This window comes from Grampus griseus (genome assembly GCF_964374135.1).
Source record: "Grampus griseus genome assembly, chromosome: 2".
NCBI lineage: Eukaryota > Metazoa > Chordata > Mammalia > Artiodactyla > Delphinidae > Grampus > Grampus griseus.
In genome coordinates this window covers 54668482-54684214 of record NC_139018.1, presented here as the reverse complement: position 1 = coordinate 54684214, position 15733 = coordinate 54668482, and the positions used below count along the sequence as shown (strand labels likewise).

The 15733-nt window shown below is 34.7% G+C and overlaps 1 protein-coding gene across 4 annotated transcripts in view; it reads left to right on the top strand.

Moving 5' to 3' along the window:
- TOGARAM1 (TOG array regulator of axonemal microtubules 1) overlaps nt 1–15733 on the top strand; it is an 81437-nt gene that overhangs the window by 50938 nt on the left and 14766 nt on the right. For 3 of the 4 annotated variants that reach the window (XM_082648283.1, XM_082648282.1, XM_082648284.1), the window contains 6 exons: nt 91–235; nt 3713–3866; nt 8864–8969; nt 11046–11281; nt 11685–11843; nt 14903–15029. In XM_082648283.1, coding sequence (XP_082504409.1) covers nt 91–235; nt 3713–3866; nt 8864–8969; nt 11046–11281; nt 11685–11843; nt 14903–15029 — 927 coding nt within the window. The remainder of the gene's footprint in view (nt 1–90; nt 236–3712; nt 3867–8863; nt 8970–11045; nt 11282–11684; nt 11844–14902; nt 15030–15733) is intronic. The other variant, XM_082648285.1, reaches the window with a different exon arrangement.

The following is a 15733-nucleotide window of genomic DNA, read 5'->3' as shown; positions in this document are numbered from 1 at the left end:
TGTATAACTTACAGTTATCTAAGATGAAGATAGTTATTTTAAATGTCAGACTCCCTGAATGATTTCGGATATTTCAACTTTTTCCTGCAGATTAAAGTTTCTATTTCAAAATCTACTTATGACAAGATGAGACAAAAGAGAAAAGAGGAAAAAGAACTTTTTGACATTAAAGATTGTGAGAAGAATCCTTGGGAACGAATGAAACATACAGGAACTGAGAAAATGGCATCTGAAAGTAAGTGGAATTTAACATTTGCTGTGGTTTTATTTAACTCGTAATATTCTAAAACTAATGTACTATAGTTTAACTGAGGTTGATATATCGCTAATAGTGGAATATGTTGAACTACAACACTGAAATTTGAAAGACCCAGTTACTTCTAACTATTGTAATAAGTATTGTTTCTTATAAAAAGGAAGCTAATTGATTGTTTTTCTCCCTTCTAGACTTAAATATTTTGGGGGATGAGGTGGGAATATGAAAAAAATGAAAGTTCTCCTTTAGAAAACATTGCCTTCAGCCCTCCATTGAAAAAAAGAGGCCAGTTTAAAAAGGTCACCATCTTTAGTGTTTTCAGATTCAGGTAAGATATGTTTAAATATAGGGAGTAATGTCACAAATGCTTATTTAAGTTGAAGAGACCACATGTGGTTCAATGCATTTTGTGATGGAAAGAACACTAAACCAGTAGGAGTCAGTAGACAGACCTGGCTTCTTTAATATTAGTTCTGCCTTTTAATTAGCTTTGTGACCTGAAAACAGGCCTCTATTTTCTGGCCATGTAAAATATCTAAACTATCTGAAAGGCCCAGATTATCTCAAAGATCTCGTCTTTGTTCCCTGCAAATATTCTTGTTTCACTGAGGGTAGTATTCCATTTTATAGCTAAGGTAACTGAGATTGTGAAGCTGGTTTATTAGATCATGATTAAAAAAATCATTGCATTTATCATTTATTCAGCTAGTCATTGAGTACTTAATAGGTTCTATACCTGGTCAAGATTAAGCTCCATGTTTCCTGTGCTATTTTAAAAAATATTGAATAGGTCTTAGGTGTAGCAACAGCTAGGAAAATCAGAACTTGAAATGAAAAATTGTGTGAACTATAATAAACATTAAAAATTACTGCTTATTATTTTTGTTATTTTTTTTCTAAGGAATAAACTGTATAAACTATAACAAACATTCTTAAATTGATGTTGGGTCTGAAGTCTAGGTGTGAACAAAAAACCCAAGAAGTATAGAAAACGTAAATTTATAAATGTGATCTTAGACAACATACTTAACCTCTCCCAAAGATAAATATAAAAGAGAGTTGAACTAGATAAATGTTTGCAATTCTTCCTAGCTTGTATTTCTTTTAATAATGCAGGAAGTGTAGAAAATGTTTTAAAAATTCTGTATCCTCAAAGTTAGTAATTATTGAGAGTATGCCTGATGAGAGGTGTTAGCCTGTAAAATTACTGGTTAAACATGGCCCTGAGTACCAGTTAAATCTAGGCATTTGTGACATTTAAGCCTATTTTCAGCATTCTTAAATAGTTTCACTAATTATTACTGTCATAGAATCTAGGGGGAGAAAAACCCACAAAACTTCTTACCTAAGTCAGTAGTTAACAGTAGGAATAGAAGTACAAATAGTAGCAAATCATACAAAGAGTAGCAAATCATAAATTGTTTCATATTCATTCTTGCTAGAGACATCAACTAATTTTGTGATTTTTCTCGCCTATAATATAGGCTTTGCAGATTTTATTTCTAAGCAGTATAAGGAGAGTGCTTCCTTGAAATCATGCTTATATTTTGAACAGAAGAATATGCTTACAAGATAACTACAAACAGTGAGAGTAACCTTTTAGAGACTTGCCACAACATTTTTATTGTATTTTATAAAAGTAGCAGGCTTCAGGAGGGGATGTTTAAACAAAAAACCCTTAGTTTGGGCAGCACTGCTTTAGATTGATACTCTGTACACCTCCTTTTCCAGAGTAGTATTTGTTTTGTTTTTTTTCACTTTTTTCAGGTAAAAACAGTAGAAATAGTGGTATAACCCCAAGGTTGATAACTTGGTGTTTATCTGCATCTCTTCCTAATGAATTATTCTCTCATGAGAATGGAGGTGGAGTAGATATAGAGAGGGAATCCTTAAAACATTAGCAACAGTTTTCTTCACCTGTAATGTAGGAATAATAGTAACCATCACATAGGGTTGTTGAATGAATCAAATGGGATAATGTAAGTGAAGCACTTAGCACAATGCAGGCAAGATGTCAATAAATGACAGTTAGTAGTGCTATTTTGTTATTTGCTATTCTTTCTGGATTGTAAAATTCCAAAGTTGAGTTTTGGGTTGTTTTTTTTTTAATACATGTCAGTCTTACATATGAAACCTAATGAGGGTGCATCTGAATCATCAAAAAAAATTAATGATGTCTATTTATCATGTTCATTAATTGTCATATAATTTTCTTCGTATGTGATTTACTCTAACAAAAACTGGTACAAGTTTATCACTACAGTAATCCAGAATACCATATTCATCTTTTTGCATGTCTCTTCTCATCGGGTATGTGATAAAGTTTGGAAAGCAGGGATTCTGTCTTAGACCTCTTTGTATAAAATCTAGGGTGATAGTAGACCTAGATGAAAATCCTGCCTTTGCCACTCATTAGCATTGAGACCTTGAATACATTTCTTAGCCTCTGTAAAACTCAGTTATTTTCTCTCGGTTGCAAATTAGAGATAATGAGAATATCCATCACCTTTGTTGAGAGAATTAAATGTAGTAAAGTTTGTAAAGTCTTTATCACAACATCTAACACAAAGTATTTAATAAGTGTTAACTAATATCATTAATATCTTGCCTTTGGATTTTAATTGCATCTGAATATGTAATTAATATACAGCATCAAGTGTAATTTCTTATATTTGTGTATCTCATGTGTTTCATCTAACATTTTCTTAAGAACAGCATGGTTGATAAATACTTTTTATTATAGTCATTTTCTAGTGCTTAATATTACCTTTTTAAAGTTATCTCTTAACATGAAAAAATAACCTTTATCCATTTACAAAAACCATTACACATTCTATTTTATCTTTTTGGTCTATTCCGTTCTAACACCTTCACTGCATGTGTCTTACATTATGCAGTGCCCTCAAGGTATTACCCTGAGCACTCAGATGATTTGCTTCCCCAATATGTAGGCCAATGCCTTACATCTAGAAAATGGAAAGTAAATGTTTGATTATGGAAGAAACATCGACCACATTACTACACATGGTCTTAGGATTTTTAGTATACCATTAATTCAATAACAATAGCAAAAATTGGTAATTTATATACAGTTGTCACAAAGCTTCATTTCTGTTATCGGTTGTACAGTGAAACAGGTATATATCCACATGTTTTTACAAAATGGGATCATATGCTTCTTACTGACTTTTAGCTCTTAAAGCTAGACTTTGTTATATGACTCATGACTGCAAAACCACTTATGTACTTACAGTAAATGTAATTTAATAATTTTGTATATAAAAAGTATAGTTTTAAATAGCTTTGGTATCCAGGTATTACAATTTTGTTAGAGACTAAACTAATAGTTACTAGTTTCTATAAGAAATATTCATAGAGTCTATGGTCAGAATATTATTTGTACCCCTTTGTATCAGAGTTATTCGATGCTTTATTTAGTATGTTTCTTTGTTTTAGATGAAGCATCTCCTGGAGCCATTCCACAGTATAAAGAAAGGATGCCTTCTGTCACTCATAGTCCAGAAATAATGGATTCATCAGAACTACGGCCATTTTCCAAACCAGAAGTAGCACTGACAGAAGCTCTGAGGCTTTTAGCTGATGAGGATTGGTGAGTTCACCATCCTTAACTTAAAACTAAGCTGAGTTCCAAAAGTTTTCTGAAAGTTTATTTTTAGAAACCTTGAAACATTTCCTATTAAAATAGTCTTAGGAATGATTATTTTACTTCTTAGGCAGTCTGAGTTTTTTCCAACTTATTAATGTAGCTGAACTCTGGTCCTAATAGCACTGTATTACCTGTTATATTATAACTTACATACCATAAGGACATAGTTAGCTTTATTATGGATTATGCAAACCTTTTGGTATTAAGTATAAATCTCATCATTTCTCCAAGTGTTTCTCTGTGAAATATATCCTATAAAAATCCTGAAAATCCTTATCTGTTCCTACCACAGCTACAACAGCCACCCAGCCAACCCAGCCAATAACTCAAGGGGAAAAAAAAGACAGTGGCATTCCACTTGCTTCAGCTGGAACATCTCTTGGCTCCCCTTGTCCCATTTCCTCCCCTAGTCAATCTTCAATCTCTCTCTGCATCCACCTCCTATACCTCATCATCAGTTTTGCTTCTTTTCTAGATTCATATTCATCAATATAAAAATGTGCTATAATATTTCCTGTTTTTAAAACTCTTTCCGAAACTGCACATCTTCTTCACATTTTCACATTTCTTTTCTCCCCCCTTTTTAGCAAAAGTCCTCAAAAAGGCTAATTCATTGTGTCTGCTTTTTCACCTCATGTTCTCTTCTCAACCTTCTTTGATTGGCTTTCAGCCCTCCCCACTGTGACTGCCACTTCACTAAAACTGCAGAAGTGGCCATTTGCTAAACACTGGTCACTTATTAGTCCTCATCATACTTAGCCTCTCAGCATCATTTGACACAGTTGACACTCCCTTCTTCATATACTTTTTTTCTTTTCACCCTGGAAAAATTTGAGACTCTTGGTTCTTTTCCTGCTTCAGTACTTAATGTTTGATTTCAAAATTGAGGAGTGCTCCAGAATTTAATCCACTGGCGTTCTCTATCTACATTCATCCCATAGATCCAGGCTGGCAATCTTTCCCTATAAAGAGCCAGATAGTAAAATATTTTAGGCTTTTCAGGCCACTTGTCTCTGTTGCAGCTACTCAACTTTGCTGTTATAGTGCAAAATCAGCCTTAGACAGTATGAAAACGAATGGGCACGGTTGTCTTTCAGTGAACTTTACTTATAAAAATTTTACTTATAGAAGTAAACTCTGATGGGGCTAGATTTGGTCTGTGAGCCATAGTTTGCCAACCCCTTTCTTAAATGATCTCATTCAATTCAATAGCTTTAAATTCTATCCGTACTCTGATTTCTCATAAATGCTTATCTGAATCCCTGGTATCTTCTTGAGCTCTGGACTTGTAATTGAACTGCCTCCTTGACTTCCACTTGGATGCCAATAGACATCTTAAATTTAACATGGCCAAAACAGAACTCTTGACATTCCACTTCCTGCCAAGATAGATTAACAGGCATTAGATTTGCCTTCACATCAGAAAGAACTAAAGAAATAATACAAAATATATGAAACAATGGTTTTCAGAGTATTGTTAACCAGGCAGTGAAAGACAGTGATCCCTGAGAAACAAAGGTGAGCCCTTGCTAACTTCCTACACAGCTTAGGGAGGGGAAAACCATGTAGATACCAGCAGAGATAGAGATAGAGCTGGCAGTTTGGGGAGGCCAAGATAGCTAGAGCTTACAGGGCAGAATGCCAGAGGAGGATACAGTTCCTTAAAGAACTCTAAGAACCTTCAGAAGATTATTCTCAAATGTTTAGCTGAGTATTTGGTCAAGGCATGCTTGTGAAACCAGAACAAGGACCACTCATAGAGGTTACAAAGAATGTTCCCTGGGATGTATACAAGGGCAAGAATACTTTCTCTCCCCACCGGCAGCGTGGAAAACCTTATAATTCACATGGCATTGGGTAGAATACTCAGAAGAGTTTTGCTTCATCTATGGAATGAATAAGCCCTAGGCTAAAGACTAGTTTTGTTTCTCCAAACAGAGCATAAAAGCAAGGCCTGAAAGGATCAGACTTTCCAAGTAACTTAACTATATCTCATAATGAAGCCCAAAAATATTTATAGGAATACAAAAATATCTAAGATGAAAATTCACAATGCCTGGCATCCAATAAAAAATTACCAGGCATGCAAAGAAGCAGGAAAATACAACCCATAATGAAAAGGAAAAAAAGAAAGCAATTGAAACTAATCCAAAAATGATATAGATGATAGAATTAGTAGACAAAGACATTATAACTATAGTTATAATTCTAATCCATGTGTTAAAGAAACTAGACGAAAGACATGAACAGAGGATCGGTGAGCTGTAGGACAACTTGCAAAATCCCTTTTGTTATATAATGTAACATGATTGAGAGAAGTGATATCCCATCATATTCACCCTCAAGGGGAGAGTATTATTCAGGGCATGTACACCTGGGACAGGAATCAAGGTGCCATCTTAGAATTCTATCACATCACGAATAAAGAGGGCCATTTTATATTGATAAGGGAGTTAATTCATCAAGAAGACATGGCAATCCTGAACCATATTTTATTATATAATATAATATTATATAAATTATATTACCATATAATGGAGCTTCAAAATACATTAAGCAAAAACTGGTAGAACTGCAAAGAAATAAACAACTCCACAGTTATAGTTGGAACTCAAACAATCCTCTCATTAATTGATAAAACTAGTAGAAAGAAAATTAGTAAGGATATAGAAGACTTTCAATTTGACCTGACTGACATTTATAGAACACTCCACCTAAAACAACAGAATTCACATTCTTTTCAAGTCTGCAAGGAACATTTACAAAGAAAGACCATATTCTGGAACATAAAACAAGTAATTTAAAAGGTTTCAGATTATACAAATTTTGTTCTCTGACCACAGTGGAATTAAATTAGAAGTTAGGAACACATACCTGTAAAATCTCTAAATATTTGGAAACTAAGTAACATACTTATAAATCACCCATGGCTGTAAGAAGAAATCATAAGGGAAATTAGAAAATATTTTGAACTTAATAAAATTAAGAATGAAACATTATATCAGTGACCTCAGCTTTCATCTTAAACTGAAACAGAAGAGCAAATGAAGCCCAAAATAAGCAAAAAAAAAAAGAAAATAATAAACAACATGATGGAAATCAATGAAATAGAAAACAAACAATAGAGGATATAAATGAAAGCAAAAGCGGGCTCTTGGAGAAAATAAATAAAATTGATAAACCTCTAGTCAGACTGATGAAGAAAAAAGAGAAGAAACAGATGAATATATCAGGAATGAGAGAAGGAACATCACTACTGATCATACAGCTATTAAATAATAAAGGAATATGATAAACAGCTTTATGCCCATAAATTCGACAACTTAGTGAAATGCACAGATTCCTTGAAAGACAGAATCTACCAAAACTCACTCAAAAAGTAGATAATCTGTATAACCCAATATCTATTGAGGAAATTGAATTTGAGTTTCTTTCCCACAAAGAAAACTCCATGCTTGGATGGTTTCACTAGTGAATTATACCAAACATTTAGGAAAGAAATTCTATACAAACTTTTAGAACATTGAAGAGGCTGGTATACTTCGCATCTCATTCTTTGAAACCACTATACCCTGATGTCAAAACCATGCAGATGCATGTTTCACATGAACTTGAAAAGAATCTGCATTCTGAAGTTGTTTGTAGTGTTCTGTAAAGATTAAGAAGATCAGGTTGGTTGGTAGTGGTTGACAGTGTTAAGTTTTCTGTATCCTTACTGACTTCCTGTTTATTTGTTTCATCAGTTACTGGGCTTTTGCAATCTCCAACTATAGTTTAAGATTTGTATATTCCTCCTTAAATTAAGTTGATTTTTTGTCCGTTTCTTTTTAGCACTTAAATTTTGTTCAGTGGCTTGCATATTTCTGAGCTAAAGTCTTTTATCATTGTTATCTTTGTTACTCCTGTGTGTAATTTGCCCTTTTTTCTATGGCTGCTTTTAAGAATATTCCCTTCAACACTCTTTTTAGTAATTTGATAATGATGTTCCATTTTGTGTTTATTTTATGGTTATCCTGTTTAGGATTTGTTCTTGGATCTGAGAATTTATAGATTTGATGAAAAAATTTCAGCCACTATTTCTTAATTTCTTTTTCTGCTTTCCTCTCTCTTGACTCCACTTTCTGTTATTTACTTTGTGTACAGAATCTGGTTGTTTGTGCATCTGAACAGTAACTGTAACAGTTTTATGCTTAATCAAAAAATGAAAATCTTGAACCAGACAGCTATTAAATAGGTTTACTCTTGCCACCTTGGAATCTTAGGTCTTTTCTCCCTATTTTCCGTAACTTATTCAGGGGATTTAAATGCTTAGAAAAATAACCACCATCAATATTACCAACTAAGGAAACTCAGCTTGCATTTTTCAAACATATAAGATGGAAACCATCAAGTTTAAAATGTTATATCCCAATCCCACTTGAATCTACTGTCTTGTTAGTATTCACCTACCCTTCATCTGGCTCATTAGGTAAGATAATGAAAAAGAAATACAAGTTACAGAAACATCTCTTGATGGTTTTCTGCACTTGGATTATATACTCACCAACAAAGTAATACGTAGTTACTTAATCTCCTTCCATTTTTGTTTTACTGATTCCCTCACATTTGATTTGCCATTCCTTTCCCTTCTGTTCTCTAAAAAGAATATGACATTCTTACTGGTGGAGAAATGTTCCTTTTTATTTATAAAGCATGAACTTAGTTTGACTGTCAATAGTGCTTTTGGCTCTTAAAAGATGTTCTGGATCATGAAAGAGAACTATAGGAGTGAACAAAACTTTCCATATCTTTTTTATTTGAGCTTCCTACATGATAAGGGAAAATACCCAGGGTCTTCTCGTTGACAGTATTCCATACACACAAAAGAAGAAATCTGAGATCCTGTTCCAGTTGAGCCCCATTTAATGCATGATTTTGTTGTTTCTTTCTTTTTCCCATAGGGAGAAGAAAATTGAGGGACTGAACTTTATTAGATGCTTAGCTGCTTTTCATTCTGAAATATTGAACACAAAGTTGCATGAAACAAATTTTGCAGTACTTCAAGAGGTAATCCTATGTTTCAGCTGAGTTAAGGATTGTTTGAATAACAAAGTATAAATATGCCACATTTATTTGACCTTAGAAAAGCTGTACTAAATGAAATCGGTAGGCTTATATGTAAAGTAACTCATGCCTTACTTTGCCACATTTGAAAAAATTGATAAAATGTTGATATTTTTAGGAAATAATACAATACATATTTAAAGCACGTTACTTTGATAGTAAATTTGGTTTCAAAGTCATTATTACTGATTTTCTTTCAGAATTTCAGCAAAATGTACATTTTGGAAATTTTTTTTTTTAACATCTTTATTGGAGTATAATTGCTTTACAATGGTGTGCTAGTTTCTGCTTTATAACAAAGTGAATCAGTTATACATATACATATGTTCCCATATCTCTTCCCTCTTGCGTCTCCCTCTCTCCCACCCTTCCTATCCCACCCCTCTAGGTGGTCACAAAGCACTGAGCTGATCTCCCTGTGCTATACAGCTGCTTCCCACTATTTTACGTTTGGTAGTGTACATATGTCCATGCCACTCTCTCACTTTGTCACAGCTTACCCTTCCCCCTCCCCATATCCTCAAGTCCATTCTCTAGTAGGCCTATGTCTTTATTCCTGTCTTACTCCTAGGTTCTTCATGACATTTTTGTTTTTTTCTCTTAGATTCCATATATATGTATTAGCATATGGTATTTGTCTTTCTCTTTCTGACTTACTTCATTCTGTATGACAGACTCTAGGTCCATCCACCTCACTACAAATAACTCAATTTAGTTTCTTTTTATGGCTGAGTAATATTCCATTGTATATATGTGCCACAACTTCTTTATCCATTCATCCGATGATGGGCACTTAGGTTGCTTCCATCTCCTGGCTATTGTAAATAGAGCTGCAATGAACATTTTGGTACATGACTCTTTTTGAATTATGGTTTTCTCAGGGTATATGCCCAGTAGTGGGATTGCTGGGTCATATGGTAGTTCTATTTTTAGTTTTTTAAGGAACCTCCATACTGTTCTCCATAGTGGCTGTACCAATTCACATTCCCACCAGCAGTGCAAGAGTGTTCCCTTTTCTCCACACCCTCTCCAACATTTATTGTTTCTAGATTTTTTGATGATGGCCATTCTGACTGGTGTAAGATGATATCTCATTGTAGTTTTGATTTGCATTTCTCTAATGATTAATGACGTTGAGCATTCTTTCATGTGTTTGTTGGCTATCTGTATATCTTCTTTGGAGAAATGTCTATTTAGGTCTTCTGCCCATTTTTGGATTGGGTTGGGTTTTTTTTGTTATTGAGCTGCATGAGCTGCTTGTAAATTTTGGAGATTAATCCTTTGTCAGTTGCTTCATTTGCAAACATTTTCTCCCATTCTGAGGATTGTCTTTTCGTCTTGTTTATGGTTTCCTTTGCTATGCAAAAGCGTTTAACTTTCATTAGGTCCCATTTTTTTATTTTTGTTTTTATTTCCATTTCTCTAGGAGGTGGGTCAAAAAGGATCTTGCTGTGATTTATGTCATAGAGTGTTCTGCCTATGTTTTCCTCTAAGAGTTTGATAGATTCTGGCCTTACATTTAGGTCTTTAATCCATTTTGAGCTTATTTTTGTGTATGGTGTTAGGGAGTGTTGTAATCTCATACTTTTACATATACCTGTCCATTTTTCCCAGCACCACTTATTGAAGAGGCTGTCCTTTCTCCACTGTACATTCCTGCCTCCTTTATCAAAGATAAGGTGACTATATGTGCGTGGGTTTATCTCTGGGTTTTCTATCCTGTTCCATTGATCTATATTTCTGTTTTTGTGCCAGTACCATACTGTCTTGATTACTGTAGCTTTGTAGTATAGTCTGAAGTCAGGGAGCCTGATTCCTCCAGCTCCATTTTTCGTTCTCAAGATTGCTTTGGCTATTTGGGGTCTTTTGTGTTTCCATACAAATTGTGAAATTTTTTGTTCTAGTTCTGTGAAAAATGCCAGTGATAGTTTGATAGGGATTGCATTGAATCTGTAGATTGCTTTGGGTAGTAGAGTCATTTTCACAATGTTAATTCTTCACAATGTTAATTTTTTTTAGGTGAAAAATTTACGCTCTGGAGTTTCTCGTGCTGCTGTGGTTTGTTTAAGTGACCTTTTCACTTACCTGAAAAAGAGCATGGATCAAGAACTAGATAATACAGTAAAAGTTTTGTTGCATAAATCAGGAGAATCAAATACATTTATAAGAGAAGATGTTGACAAGGCATTGAGAGCTATGATCACTAATGTAACTCCTGCACGTGCAGTTGTTTCTCTTATCAATGGAGGACAAAGGTAATGTTCAAAATAATCTGGACATGTCCTTAAACTAAAAATACAGTTGCTTGTAATCTGGGGTATAGGAAAAAAACAAGCAAATTTCAATGTTATTTCAGTCAAAAAACATGTATTAAATAATTCCTACATGATAAACATCATATTAGGTACTAAGCATACAGAGGATAATATTGTTATTCTAATGTTACTTACATTCATACATCTGGAGCTAAATAAATGTCAGTGATTATGAGCTTTGTTTTTAACTTCTTGGGGAGGGATAGCTAATGCAAATAATTTGTCATTTTAGCCTGCAAGGATGATTGCTGAGGCTTAGGAGTAATCATTTGACTTTTAAGGTATATCTTTGAAAAATTGTTTATACATCAACTCTATTTTAATTGACCACGTTTCCCTGTAGCCATTTACACATTGCGGTAAGAAGATGTGCAGCCCAGCACTTATCAGATGTAGTAAAATTTATGGAACCAGAGCGTATTCTATCTGGAACAAAGGATATGGCTGACCGTATATTACCAGCTGCTGCTAAATTTGCTCAGGACAGCTCACCAGAAACCAGGTGAGTAGCTGCTAATAGTATTTGCTGAATCTCTTACTTTAAGGGCTTAAATGGTGTACTTTAAGGGCTTAAATGTCTTACTTTAAGGGCTTAAACAAAGGCTAAAGAAGAATGAACATTTTTCTAAATGGAAAAGTGGGATCCCCAGGGATTAGTGCTGGGGGATGATCTTATTTAACCAGTTTGTAAATGGTCTTGAGGGAGTGCACAGTGAATTCTCCAAATTTACAGATGACACTACATACTTCTGGGTAGTGAGATGCTGTGTCACAGGGATGATCTGCATGAAAATGGCACAAGACTGTATGAGTGGGCAGAAAAGTGGCTGAAGAACTTCATTGTGGGCAAATGTAAGGTAATGCCTTTAGGGGAAAATGATATATTTTCCAAGTAGCCTGGTAAAATCAAGGAAAAATACAGGAAGCAAAATGGATAACATGAGATACGTTCACTTAGAAAATTCCATGAATTTCTGATTGCTGTCTGTACTTGAAGAATAGTTTTATGAAGGTTAAGAACAATCAGAGAAAGATAACAAAATAATTAAGATGTGGATGGTACTATAGCTGTAATGCTGACAGAAGTTTTGGAAGTAGTCAGAAGCCTAGGTTCAACTCCTAGCTCCAGTCACTGTCTACCCTAAGCAAGTTACTTAACCTCTGTTAGCCTCTGTTTCCTCGTCTATCAAGTTAGTAAGGTTGGACCAGATATTTATAATGTCCCATACAAAATCTAAAAATTATGGCAGTTATATATGATCATAGATTAAAGGAAGAAGGTAGGATCCTGACTTCATGGAGACTAAAAAGTAAAGAAGGATATCAAACTTTTAACATTTTAAGACAAAGATATTCAGTACTTTAGGTAACTACAGTTAATCTTGTGGAAGTCATTATGCCAAAAGCTAACATAGAAAGTAGATATATTCATTTTCTGTCGCTGCATAACAAATAACCACAAATATAGTGATTTAAGGCAACACAGATTTTTTTAGCTTACCGTTCTTAGGTTAGAAGTCTGACATGCTCAACTGGGTTCTCTGCTTAGGGTTTCAAAAGGCTGAAATCAAGGTAATAACAGTGCTGGGCTCTTATCTAGAGGCTCTATAGATGAATCTGCTTACAAACTCATTCAGGTTTTTGACCAATTTCAGTTTCTTGTGATTATAGGACTGAGGTCCCTGTTTCCTTGCTGGCTGTCAGCGAGGGTCCTCTCTCAGCTCCCTTAAGGCCACCTGAATTCCTTCTCACACAACCCACTCCATCTTCAAGCCAGCAACAGCAAGTTGAATCCCTCTCATGCTTGGAATCTCTTTGACTTCTTTTTCTTCTACCAGCCACAGAAAGTTCTCTGCATTTAAGGGTTCATGTGATTAGATTAGGTTCACCCAGATAATCCCCCTATCTTTTTTTTTTTTTGTGGTACACGGGCCTCTCACTGTTGTGGCCTCTCCCGTTGCGGAGCACAGGCTCCGGACGCGCAGGCTCAGCGGCCATGGCTCACGGGCCTAGCCGCTCCGTGTCATGTGGGATCTTCCCAGACCGGGGCACGAACCCATGTCCCCTGCATCGGCAGGCGGACTCTCAACCACTGCGCCACCAGGGAAGCCCAATCCCCCTATCTTAAAGTCAACTGTGCCATATAACATAATCCTGGAAGTTACTTCTCATCATATTCATAAATTGTAGGAATTAGAGCAGGACATCTTTGGGGGAACCATTTTAGAAGTTCTGCATACTACAGTAAAGTTCAAAACAATTTAGGAGGGCTGGATCATAATAGAGTAGTTAGGAACAAAATAAAATTTACAATAGCTGTTTTGTGTACATCTTAACCTTTCCTTAATGGCATAGTAACTTTTCTAATCCATTTTGTCGTTTCTTAGATTCTTATTTGAAATTTTAAAATTACAAAATAATTACAACTTTCCAGTTTTAGTATTTCTTACACTTTGTGTCCCTTTTGCATGTTTACTTGTTTGCTTTAGCCATTCCCATATCATTAAGGCCTATGATAGACCTACAGTCCTTAACATTCTGGGATAAACTTTAGAGTCACCTTTGAAACTATAACTGATTAGGAGCTACTTATCCGGGTGTTGACCTTATTCTGGTTGTGGGGCAAGAAAAGTAATTTTTATTCTTTGTTATTAACCTCCCTTTCTGTAATTTCACTACATTTGAAGGAGTCTGGTTGATATAAATGATGCTGAGATCATCCTATTCATCTCCCCCACAAAAGCCTTGCCTTCCCTAGTTTTTCTAGTGTCATAATTCCAAGTTGTAGGTAAAAGTATAACTGTAATTATTTTAGGGCCAAGCCTCCTTGAAGAATAATAATGTATTTTTATTATGAGGTACTATACCGACCACCCCATCCAAAAATATCTCCAGTATGCACTTCCACCATATCATTTACCCATTAGAATGATATCTTGGCTTAAGGTATTATCCTAAAAGAATTATTTTAAAATTCATATAGCATAAAAAACCTAGTTTGGAGAACATTAGACATTCATTAATATATCAGCCACGATTTACCAACTAACTTTGGTTGTATTTTAAGTAGCAAAGAATAGGTTTTTGAAGAATTGAAACCCAGGTAAGTTTTGGCAGGAAAAGGAAAAGAGAGAGGGTCGGCAATACAAAACCTTTGGAAGGTTGTCTCAGGCCAGAACATCTGGCCAGCAAGTGAGCAGCAAAAGGTCACCGAGCAAGGAGCCCAGGACAAAGACACAGTTCTCTTAATTCATAGTTCTGCCAAATGCCAGCCTTGATATGGACCCTCGGGTGCCTGAAAAATAGAGTCAGAGCTTTTGGCTCTGATCTGACACATAGCTGAAAGATTTGAAGCCATGTTTTTTTAAAGATGGGTGGCAAGAGAATGCTGTGTTTTCTAATCCAGTTAGTGTAACTACATTTCAATGACTTATTTAAAATAGAGATGATAATCTTGATGTTGATAGGTTTTTTCTATTGGAAAAAAAATTGTATCTAAGGACAGAAACTGAGCTTGTTAAGATTTATAGAATTATTTATGTATTTCTTAAATATCCATAGGTATTATGGCCGAAAGATGCTTTTCCTCATGATGTGTCATCCTAACTTTGATAAAATGCTTGAAAAGTATGTCCCATCTAAAGATTTGCCATATATTAAGGAATCTGTTAAAAGCTTAAGGCAAAAGGTATGTAGAAGAAGTTTATTTTATAAACAACTTTAAAAACAAAGTTCATTTGCTGAGGAAGGTAAAGGATAGAAATAATTACTTCTTTGATTATTTCTGTTAACCATTTAGAATATATCTACAGTAGCATTTCAACAACTGCAGTACTGAGTAGACATTCATAGTGTCAGTAGATGTTTATTGAACAGAAGCTTGATATTTGGTAGAATGTAGTGTGGTTTATTGGAATTACAAGACAGGTTTGAATCACAACTCAGAATTAGCAACTATATAATCTTAGGCACATCATTTCTTTAACCCAGAATTTTTATTTTTATAAAATGAGGATAATGATGTTTATTACAATTGATTCCTACTTTACCTTGTACGTTCTACCGTTAGAGCTCCTACCACACTGTGGAGTGTTGATAAGGAGATCCTTGAGGGGAAGCCCCATGTCTTATATATCATGACAGATAATGGGGATTCAAAAATGTCTGTAAAATGCGTGACTGAGGGAATATCAAGTGAAATGAAATGTGAAAAGTGTCTTATAAAAAAGTAATCTGTTTACACATTGTTTTTTGCAAAAATGTGCTTAATTTAATAATGTAGAATTTTTCTGTGTTAATTTATGTTATTCCTCTCTGGTAAGCTTAGGCAAAGGATTCATTTATGAAGGGATACTACTTCAAATATGTATTGTGGTAAACATTTTAGAGCAT